This window comes from Erpetoichthys calabaricus, chromosome 5 (assembly GCF_900747795.2).
Source record: "Erpetoichthys calabaricus chromosome 5, fErpCal1.3, whole genome shotgun sequence".
NCBI lineage: Eukaryota > Metazoa > Chordata > Cladistia > Polypteriformes > Polypteridae > Erpetoichthys > Erpetoichthys calabaricus.
In genome coordinates, this window is record NC_041398.2 from 195,003,901 (window position 1) to 195,016,294 (window position 12,394).

Sequence of the window (12,394 nt, forward strand, 5' to 3'; positions counted from 1 at the left end):
ATTTTTACACGATTCCTATACTTCCTCTATACTATGTACAGTATACGAGAAAGTAAAAAGTGTAAAACTTTATGCTGCTACATTGCGCCTTGCTTTGCATAGAACTAATTCATACTGTAAATAAGAGGAATCTTAATTCACTACAGCAAATGACCTTTGTTTATCTGTTGTGTCACAACATGAAACAAGATTAAAATAACATGGACTTGCAAGCCAATAATAAAAGGAAAAAAGTCACCAGTGCTCACCCACCATGAACATTCAGGATTTTTTTATCTCCACTTTGGAAAACTATGAAAGTCATTGTTTTCAAGTAAGGAACACAAAACTATATTTGATTTACTTCTAAAAGTGAAATCAATCTGTATATTTACTATAGTGTTAACTGTTTTTTTAAGATATTGATCACGAAACACATAACATGTAAGTGCTCCATTTTTACATTTATATTTTTAATCTGCCAGTGCTTCTGACTACCAATTATCAAAAAATTTTAAAAACTGAAAGTACAGTACAGTACAGTGTGTCTGTCAAATGCTGCTCAGCAAACTCTTCACATTGGTTTTAAACAAAAATATTCTCTAAGAATCACACCTTGCATTCTGCCTTTATAACTGAGCCCAAAATGCTAGTTCCCCGATAATGTTATTAATCTCTGCTGTATTAATAATTGAAGCATTTCAAAACTTGTTGACATTATTTACAACAGCCATATTTAAACTCTACTATGTCAATATTTATTCTTCAGAATGGTTAAGAAACCAATGACGACTTTCAAAGTAGCTCTTCATTTTCAGCACATGCCTGCTACTTGTTTTTCATGATGCATCACAAGGTGACAAAACCTAAATCAGAAAAATTCAACCAGCCAAAGTTCTCCGTTTCAAGAACAGGAACCCAGGTGCCTGTATAGGGTGAACTGAATAAGTTGGACTTCCTAATTGTGCTTCTCTTCATGCATATATATCTGCCACTTGTTTCACTGCAAATCACTTTGAGAAGAAATGAACAGTGCTGAAAATCAGAAGCTATTTAACAATTAAGAACTGACCTTGGTGTTTCTCTCTGTATGCACCACACCTGCTGTTTAGGGTTTCAAAAAAATGTTAGCCCAGACACTTTACATGCAAACTGGGAACAATATTTTAAAACTTTTATGCATTACAATGCACACTGTTGATGCATACACACTCACATAGGGCCAATAAACTTAACCTGCATTTCTTTGAGATGTGGACGGAATGTCGACATTGAGAAAATGAGTACATAATAAGACACATAAGAAACAGTGCTATATGTGGGGAATGTGTTAGCACTAACCCTTGTGCTGCCATTGCCCAATGATGATTTGAAAAAGAGGCATGTTTAATGTTAACATATAAAAATACAGTAAAGAAATGCAATCATACAGACAAACAACACACCATTTACCAGACATACTGTAAACAAATATTAAAATAAAGGGATCCAATAGTTATACACTTTAGCACTGAACTAGAGTTTTTTTTTTTAAATATCAAATAAGTTGCCAAAAATTCTATAATCAAAGGGTTTTGATTATTTTTAAAAACAAAGTCTAAGGCTGTGGTGGAACAGCAGTTTATTAATTTTGTTTATAAAAACACTTTTTGAAAAACTGAGTTGTACTGAAACATTTATCAAAATAATCAGAAAATTCACTGATGTATTTTTTTCCCCCAATAATCTAAAAAAATGCTTTTCTGTAAGCCTGACATTTGTTGATCAGAATTAAAGGCAACATTTTTTTTTAAACAAGCAACTGCACAGCTGCACTCGGCTCCCACTCTGGGTGCTTCATTGTGTGGTGGGTGCGGCAACCTTCTGCAATCAGCTCCCAACCTCATCATCAATGTTATACCATGTATTCTGGTGAATGCACTTAATAACTGGCGATCATAATTAGCATGTAGTTTTGTACTGTTGCAAATATTTATGCAATGGAATATGGAAATAAAATGTTTTCATTTTGAACATGTGTCTCTATTGCATTTTCATATCAATCATACAACGCAAAAAACCAAGAGCCCAAGTTCTTTATATGCTTACTTGATGCAGCACGGATAGTACTGCAGCCTCATAGGTCCAGTATCTTGAATCCTACACTAGTCTGTTGTTGTGTCTACGTGCTTTTTTATCCACTTCAATATCTTTAAAGACATGTTTGTTTGGTTAACTGGTGTTAAGCTGGCCTTCTGAGAGAGAGAGTGCTTGCTTAAGTCAGCCCTGCAGTGGAGTGGCACCTTATCCAGGGTTGTGTCCTGCCTTGCACCCACTGCTGCCCTCATTAATTCTGAATTGGATTAAGTGGTTTTGAGAAGGTTTTGAAAGTGTGTGTGTATATAGATAGATAGACAGATAGATATATACACACACATACATACATAAAAAACACACATACTTCTATAAATACAAATATAGTTTGTGCAGTTGTAATTCCACAAAAGGACTAATCAAAAGAAAATACATTTATTCTATATACTGAATCACTGTGGAAATTGAAAGACTTTGTGGCGCACACTGAACAGTAGAAATACTGACACAAAGCAATTCACAAGCAAACAGGCAAATGTTAAGAAATATGGGGTACTTAGTGTATACAAAACTTCATTTAATATAGCATTCGTACATGAACTGATATCTGTTGGATCACTCTAATATCACTGAATTTATTTAAAAACCAGACATTAAAATCATACGGCCTTACTTTTGAAGCAAGGATATGCATAACCCTTTCATTCTACATTTAAATCATGTAAAAACTGACTATTAACTGTCGATCTTTTACTTTTCAAAATGTACATACTTTACATTAACACAGAATAAAGTATACGAAAAAGTAATGTTTCTCTACACAATAAATTGGGAATTTTAAATACTTATTGTTGCCATACTTTTCTTGTTAACCTCAAACTTCATATTTTTTAATACTGCATAAACTGTAAAATTCCTCATACTCAACTCGGTGAAACGCCTAAGTTTGCAGATTTAATTGTAAGTGCAAGCTCAGCACTTAGCATTCAAAATCAATTTCCATTAGGCTGAAGCTTGAACTATTTAGCACGGAAATGTTCATGAAGAGTACGATCCCTTAGTGAATTCCTCGATTTCTCTTAAACTAACTTTGAACCTCAAGATATTTTACTATGACCTGTTTAATTAAACACACGGAATTCTGTACACGCATGGCTCACTCTCTGTCTAAATAAGTGCCTATAAAACTGCAGGCGACTGAGGATACTACCTACTTTGACAAGTGAAATCCACATCAATGTTTTATTTCATTTATTTATTCATAATTTTTTATTTATTTCAATCTTAAACTGTTCACGCTTCTGTTTTCCCAGTCCGATAAAGCATGACCATGATTTTCCCCAGACGAATGCTTCGCTTTTTTGCTTTCTGGTATAACTCGAATGGTGTTACCTATAGTATCTAAAGACGTTGATTATTTTCCAAAAGTGCAACCTCTCGAGCCTCTCTTCTTCCTCGGGGCTACATTTTATTTTCTCCTTATACAAATACGTCTCTTTCTGCTCTTCTTCAACACTCGATTCAGTCTTGCTTTCGGCCATCATTGAAATGAAGCGAGATTACCAAGCCAGAGAAATCAAGAGCCGAGTACTGAGGCAGGGACTAAAATCGAAATCAGAGTCCTGCCGAGCGACTGACGTCAAAGGTGAGAAAGTGACGCGTTTGGGACTTGATATGGGCGGAAATTTTATTCTTTTTGTTACCATAGATAACAGGTTTTGTAGAAATAAGCATTTACTGTAGCTTTCAGAATAGAAACGCAAGTATTGGTATTTCTATTAATTGTTATTTTGCAGGAAGTGCTATTAGCAAGAACAACTAAGGCTGATTCACGATGTACCGATTAAAACTAATAATAATAATGCCACTTATCTGAATAAATTCATTGTGCAGAACAGCAGATGGAGTTTTCCCCACATTTTAATTTTTTTTAAATAAATTTTCAATATCAAAATTTAATCGTGATTGTTTGAAGAAGCCATTATATATGTAATTAAAATAAAAACAAAAATATATTTGCACATTTTCTATTGATATTATTTTTTTAAATACTAATAGGTAACAAAGCAATCTTCATAGACTTAATCTCTTGTTTGTCAGATTTCTTACGTTTTTAGGGGTTACATTTACATTTATTTTCTTAGCAAACGCTTTTATCCAAAGTGACTTACAAAAGATGTCATCATAATGGAGTACGTATCAGATGTTTTGGGAACACGTGTTGCAGGAGGATACAAAATTGATCATCACAAGTGAAGAGCACATAACAAAATACAAGCGAGTTACAAGTCCTAGCTTACAAAAACCTAACAGCAATTAGACAGAAATTTGCCAAACAAGGGAGTCTTCAAACACTTCTTGAACACATTGCAGAAACCAGAATCGAATGGAGGTGGGCAGCTCGTTTCATCAGCTAGGAGCTACACAGGAAAGGAGTCTGGACTGAGATTTGATACCACACAGAGGTGACATCACCAGACACTGTTCATGAGCAGACCTGAGTAGGTTGAGAAGGAGTATGGGATCTCACAAGTGTCATCATATACCGTATGTACTGTAGGTGCTGAACCATTGTCTATGCTGTAGGCAAGCATGGAGGATTTGAACTTAATATGTGTCACTACAAGAAACCAATACAGTGATCTGAAAAGAGGAGTGACATGTACCTCCCTTGGCTGGTTGAACACCAGCCATGCCGCTGCATTTTGAATCATCTGCAGTGGCTTGGTAACACATGCTGTTGCTCCTGCCAGCAGAGAGTTTCAGTAGTGCTGACGTGACAATACCAAAGCCTGGACCAGAAGTTGTGGTGTATATTCTGTCACATATGGTCTGATCTAGAAAACATTACATGTAGTAAATCTGCAAGACCAAGAGACCATAGCAACATGGTCCCTGAAGGACATCTGGTCATTGATCACCACCACAAAGTGCTTGATGGAACCTGCTGAGGAGGTATATAGAGAAATGATGAGAGAACCTAGCATCGACCCTTGGAGAACCCCCGTGCTTGTGTGGTGCACTCATTACTTCTGTCCATGCCAGGCCAAATGGTAGCATCTGCCCAACTGAAACTATCTGACGACAGACCCAGTGATGCCAAGTTCAGAGTGGGTGGCAAGGAGGATCTGGTGATCTGGTGAACGGGGGAAACACACTGCAGTACTCAGTCCAAGGGTGGGGGCCTTGGGTATGGAGTTTGCAGTCATCGTCACAGCGCTGGAAGGATTTCTCGGACCAATTCGACGTAGTCTCCTGTAGTCCGGCCGTCGAGTCTCCCAATGGCTGGCAATCCTCCAAGATGCTTTTTAGTGTTTTGTCCACATGCAAGCCCCCAGGTGGCACAGAGCCCATTTCCAAACAAGGATACAAAATTTTAGCTGACATCAGACAGTAGGTTTAAATAACACACAGTTCTCCTTTAGGCTGACACAGTCCTCCAGCTGTCCCTGTCTGTCTTATCGTAATGCTTGGCCCAGCAATTCTGAATGCTGACACCCTGTGCTAAATCTGGCTCAGCTCTGCATGCTTACAGAAAAGAAATGCATTTATACAGTTTACAGATAAAGTGACAATAATCTCAATATTATAAAAAGATTCATATAACACTGCCCCAATCCTTAATTGGATTGAGTGGGTTTGAGAATATTATATTTTTCCATATACACATACAACTTTATTTTTAATTCCTTTTATACAGTCTAAATGTATCTATTTAAAACAATTCAAGTATAATCAAGTTAAAGCTCAATAGTTGTTTTAATGCCCTGTGGTGGGCTGGTGCCCTGCCCGGGGTTTGTTTCCTGCCTTGCGCCCTGTGTTGGCTGGGATTGGCTCCAGCAGATGCCCGTGACCCTGTAGTTAGGATATAGCGGGTTGGATAATGGATGGATGGATGGATAGTTGTTTTAAACTCTTTGTTTGAAATCTAGCATAAGAGTAAAGACAGATCTTAAAATATCTTATCAAGAATAAAATACATGATATTCTTCTGATAAAAATTAATCATTCAAGGTAAAGAACATGTGGAAAAGTGTTTAACCCATCATTTTTAAATTAGGAAAAATGACATGTTTGACTAAATGAAAATCTGTGTATTATTTTAGTGGGTAATCTTATTAAACCAGTACAGTGCTTATAGTGGTTATAGTGTTGCTACCTTACAGCTCTATTTGACCTTGAATTCTGATCCACAGTCAATAAGAATTTTGGATGTTCTCCCCATATCTCTGTGGATTCTTCTCTGCTTCCTATTGTTTTCTTCCTACTTCTGAAGGCAAAAATGTTAAGTCAATGATCTTAAATTGATCTGTTGTAGATACATAAGTCCTGCAATATACTCATTCCCTGTGCAGACTGATTCTTGCCTTGTGGCTATTGCTACCTTCAAGTGCTATGGAACAGCTGACAAAAAGGACCTTCTCACTGTAAAATTTCACATGAACACCCTTCAATGTGACATTACCGATTACGTGGATTAACTGTGGTGATATAATATCTTGGATAACTATAAATGGCATTGTTATAGTCACATTGCATTTGGAGCAGATACATCCCTGTTCACATAAAAAAACAGAAAAATATTAGAGCTAATCCTAAAATTGTTTTTTTTTTCTTGTATGGACTAAGTGGCTGATCAACAACAACCTCACTTTATCCTCAGAATGGCAACCAGTATGTGGATTGTAACACCCGGGGAAATAGGACTATTGACCTACTGTATGCAAACATTAAAGACGCATACAGCGCCACCCGCTGCCTGTGCTTGGGAAAGCAGATCATAACCTGGTTCTGCTTCAGCCTCACTACAAACCAAGAGTGAGGGTCCTACCTACAACCACACGCTCATTCAGGAAGTGGTCCCCTGAGGCAGAGCAGGCTCTGAGAGACTGCTTTGGAACTACAGACTGGGATATCCTGCAAGGATCATATAGTGAGAACATTGAGGAGTTTGTTGACTGCACTACTGACTACATCAACTTCTGTATGGACATTGTAGTTCCAATAAGAACTGTACGCTGCTATGCTAACAACAAGCCATGGATTACAAGTGACATCAAGGGCCTTTTGAACCAGAAGAAAAGGGCTTTTAAAGGCGGTGATCAGCATGAGCTTAAGTGCGTGCAGAAGGAACTCCGAGTCCAGCTCAGGGCGGCCAAGGAGCAGTACAGGAGAAAGATGGAGCAGAAGATGCAGAATAACAGCATGAAGGAAGTGTGGGATGGGATGAAGATCATCACTGGCTGCAGCTCGAAGCAGGGTGCCACCATCGAGAGAGACTTGGAAAGAGCAAACCTGATGAACAACTTCTTTAACAGGTTTGACCACCCTAACCCACTCTCACTCTCACCTCAGAGTACTGCACCCTCCACCCATCCTTCTGCTGATACCAGCATTGGAGAGTGTGTGTCCCCACCCACAATTACAGCAGCCCAGGTAAGCAGAGAGCTGAGGAGACTTTGTGCCAGCAAAGCAGTGGGTCCAGATGGAGTATCGCCACGACTGTTGAAGGCCAGTGCGTTGGAGCTGGGGAGTCCTCTACAACGTATCTTCAACCTGAGCCTGGAACAGGGGATAGTCCTGAGGCTTTGGAAAATATCTTGCATCACCTCAGTCCCAAAGGTATCACGTCCTGGTGAGCTGAATGACTTCAGGCCTGTCGCCCTGATGTCACATGTGATGAAGACCATGGAGAGGCTGCTGCTTCACCACCTGAGGCCACAGGTCCGCCACGCCCTTGACCCTCTGCAGTTTGCATACCAGGAGAAGGTGAGAGCGGAGGATGCCGTCATCTATATGCTACACCGATCCCTCTCCCACTTGGACAGAGGCAGTGGTGCAGTAAGAATTATGTTTCTGGACTTCTCTAGCGCCTTCAAAACCATCCAACCTTTGCTCCTTAGGGACAAGCTGACAGAGATGGGAGTAGATTCATACCTGGTGGCATGGATCGTAGACTATCTTACAGACAGACCTCAGTATGTGCGTCTCGGGAACTGCATCTGACATTGTGGTCAGCAGCACAGGAGCGCCGCAGGGGACTGTACTTTCTCCGGTCCTGTTCAGCCTATATACATCGGACTTCCAATACAACTCGGAGTCCTGCCACTTGGAAAAGTTCGCTGACAACACTGCTATCGTGGGCTGCATCGGGAGTGGGCAGGAGAAGGAGTATAGGAACCTAATCAATGACTTTGTTAAATGGTGCGACTCAAACCACCTAGAGCTGAACACCAGCAAAACCAAGGAGTTGGTGGTGGATTTTAGGAGGTCCAGGCCCCTCATGGATCCCGTGATCATTAGAGGTGACTGTGTGCAGAGGGTGCAGACCTATAAATACCTGGGAGTGCAGCTGGATGATAAACTGGACTGGACTGTCAATACTGATGCTCTGTGCAAGAAAGGACAGAACCGACTATACTTTCTTAGAAGGCTGGCGTCTTTCAACATCTGCAATAAGATGCTGCAGATGTTCTATCAGATGGTTGTGGCGAGCGCCCTTTTCTACGTGGTGGTGTGCTGGGGAGGCAGCATAAAGAAGAGGGACGCCTCACGCCTGGACAAACTGGTGAGGAAGGCAGACTCTATTGTAGGCACGGAGCTGGACAGTTTGACATCTGTGGCAGAGCGACGGGCACTGAGCTGGCTCCTGTCAATCATGGAGAATCCACTGCATCCACTGAACAGTATCATCTCCAGACAGAGCAGCAGCTTCAGCGACAGACTGCTGTCAATGTCCTGCTCCACTGACAGACTGACGAGATCGTTCCTCCCCCACACTATGCGACTCTTCAATTTCACCCAGGGGAGTAAACGTTAACATTATACAAAGTTACTGTCTGTTATACCTGCATTGTTATCACTCTTTAATTTAATATTGTTTTTTATCAGTATGCTGCTGCTGGAGTATGTGAATTTCCCCTTGGGGATTAATAAACTATCTATCTATCTATCTATCTAGTCACAACTGACCTGCCCAAAATTCCCATAGCACATGAACACAACATGGGGCGGCATGGTGGCGCAGTGGGTAGTGTTGCTGCCTCGCAGTTAGGAGACCCGGGTTCATTTCCCAGGTCCTCCCTGCGTGGAGTTTGCATGTTCTCCCCATGTCTGCATGGGTTTCCTCCGGGTAGTCCGGTCTCCTCCCACAGTCCAAAGACATGCAAGTTAGGTGCATTGGCGATCCTAAATTGTCCCTAGTGTGTGCTTGGTGTATGGGTGTGTGTGCCCTGCGGTGGGCTGGCGCCCTGCCCAGGGTTTGTTTCCTGCCTTGCGCCCTGTGTTGGCTGGGATTGGCTCCAGCAGACCCCTGTGACCCTGTAGTTAGGATATAGCGGGTTGGATAACGGATGGATGGGTAGATAAACACAACATACATTGTGTTGGTTTAAGTGGGTAAGAAAGTTAAGGGACATGATTTTTTAATAATTTCTAATAATTACAGTTATGATGGCTACATATTCAAACCACCATTTTGTTTCATTGCACTCACAGCCATTTTTTCTTTTGGTTTTGATCATGTGACATGATTATGCATTGTCATAACGTCATGTCGATTTCCCTGTAGAGATGGCAGTGCTGAGGACTGAGTTTGCTGTTTCTGACTGCATATTTTACCTGTTCCTTTAACTCTTTATCTACTGTTCATTTTCTTCTCGATAAATAACTGAGCATAACAGAGTTACAGTGTGTACACTAGTCTATAATATCAAAACTATTTGCTTGTTGGGAAAGATCATGTCTTTGCTAGATGTCTAAATTGGCACTCAATTCTACCTTTTATCTATTTACAAGTTTATATACCTTTATATATTGGAAAACACATATCCATATGTAAGGATTAGTCCACGGTTGGCAGCAGGAAGTCTTTCACGTTGTTCTTGGCGAAGACCGTTTATATTTTTGGACAGAATCCTGTGAGCTTGCTGGGATAGCAGGTTCCATTATGTGAAGATTTTTGCTTTAGTGTCCTTAACCCAGAAATGACTTTGAAAGTACTTACAAGTGGAGGTTTACAAGGGTTTAACTTGGACATGTGTGAGCTGAACAAAAGCTGAATGCCAGATTCTTTAGCAATAAGGTATTGTAGGTGAGAGAAAAGATTGAGTTTGTGTTTTTTGGAGGAGAAAAAAATGCTGTAGGAACTGATTTAGCTAGACAGGGGCTTTGTCTGTTAGGGAGGACCTGCAAGGCTTGCAGCATTTTAGTTTTGTCCCTTTATTTGGTTCTTTAAATTCTCCCTCATCATAGTCCACCTGCTATTTATTAGTTGTTCAATATATCAGTAGTCAGTGCTTGAAAGTGAATACATTTCCGGGACACTCATTTTTGTTGGCTTTTTAGACCTCATTGTGATGTGGTGTAAATTTCATACATCCCCTCAGAGTTTTGAGCACATTGTTGTATGTATATATTTCATCGAAGAGGGGCTTGGTCTACCTTGTTATTTTGAGTGTGCTGATAAGCATATAGGTTATCAAAAAGTCATCTGGGTTGGATTCAGAGTATGAGGTGCCAGTACAGTACACAACCATTTAATGCAAGCACTCAAGGCACTGAAATGGAATACTGCCAATACTGACGCATACTGCCTCACTTTAAGCTCTATCCATAGTTGTTTGATATCTTGTCGTGTTACTTCTGCATATGGGACGGCCCACTAAGTGTCCCAAGTATACATTCCATATAGGAAGCAAAAATAGTGCAGAGTCGGGGTTAATTTCATGAAGCATGCTTATGAAATCGAGACATAGCTGAATAAGCTTTGTGTTAACAATAAAGACTCAATCGGTTCCACAAAGTGTTTCTCGTTAGGTTTAGGCATTCCACAATTATGTACACATTCATCATATTTAAGCAGTCCTGAGAATCAATTTCAGATAACATCCATCAGTTCAAAAAGCACAGAGGAAAGCACAACATCTGCATATTGAATACCTGTGACTAAGTGTAAAACTTATGGAACGCGTGGTTTGACTGATGCCAAAGTAATGTATATTGCATAATTTAATGGTAATGTCATCATTCAAATTGAATGATTCCTTTGAATTGTCCAGTTCGATTATAAATGTACTAATTTCAGAACATGCTTGGAAACCTTAAAACAAGCAATTATTCAGTGCCAGTGTGAAGCCTATTTGGGAGCAGTGGAAAATTTTATGGAACATACTTTACAATTACTAGAAAATTGTATACACACACACACACCCACATCCCAGAATGACAAAAAAAAGTAAATTAAAAAGAAAACTTCTGACTTGGCAGTTACAATCACCTAAAGGTGTAATGCTGCTGGTATCAAGGAGCCCCAGTAGCATTTCTTGACAAATTTCTGCTGAATAATTTGTTGGTTGAAAGTACTCAGTGTTAGTGTGTCAGAGGGAGGTTGTGCAGCATTGTTCACAATTGCACTCAACTTTGTTTTAATTCTCTCCTTTGGTAGCATTTCTGGGAGGTCTAGAGGGTGTCCTAGAACGGAGTCAGCACACCTACTATATGCATGCATACATACATGATCCGCCAGCACACCTATCTGCATACATACATGATCTAACACTAACACACACAAATGTAAGAATATACTGTGTAAGTGACAAGTAATCCTCAGTTTATTCAGAGAAAATATGTAAAGATCTTCCTTGGTTCAGAAGATATGAAATCTCACAAAGACTTCCAAATGCTAAAAAATTGTGGTGTCCAACCTCTTTGAAAGGGGCTAGTAGGGAGCAGGGTAGGGGAACATTTTTTTCTCCCCAATCCACCAAATGATTGGGCAAATTTTCAATTACTTTAAAAATCATGTAGCATACCACTTAGGTGAACCTAAATTGAATGACTCGTCAAAGAATTGGTGGAATTCAGCAAGGAAAAAAAAAACAAAAAAAAACAGGTGACTCCTGCCTTTACTAAAGAGAAGAGAAGATTCCTGTCAAGATGAAAATGTGCTGTTTTGTGCGGTTCTTATGGCGTTTACTAGGTGCACTTTTTCTTAAGTTTATATGTGAGCAAATCCAATAATCTAACAACTCTACGTATGTAAAGTTAAACCCATTTATATATATATATATATATATATAAAAAAAACTCACTTATTGTCATTCCTGCAAAAGTATGAGCCATCCACTGTCTGTCTCTACTCCACCCTGCCTGAATTAGATGCGACATTTGAGTATCATTAAAAATAAACTGTTTGCCAGAAAAATGTATACAAATAAGATGCTGGCACACAACCAGAACCAAAGAGCTCAGAAAATTCTGAATTCATTCATTAGAACGTTGGGATTAAGTTGCTTATATTGCTGATATTCAGTTTGATTCAGGAATGCTGTTTTTTTTTTTT

General features: G+C 39.6%; 1 protein-coding gene across 1 annotated transcript in view; it reads right to left on the reverse strand.

The window, feature by feature from the left end:
* Positions 1-3,686, reverse strand: part of carnmt1 (carnosine N-methyltransferase 1) — a 42,994-nt gene extending 39,308 nt beyond the window's left edge. Inside the window, exon 1 of the mRNA XM_028802357.2 lies at positions 3,445-3,686. Coding sequence (XP_028658190.1) covers positions 3,445-3,596 — 152 coding nt within the window. The 5' untranslated portion in view covers positions 3,597-3,686. The remainder of the gene's footprint in view (positions 1-3,444) is intronic.
* Positions 3,687-12,394: the final 8,708 nt, after the last annotated feature.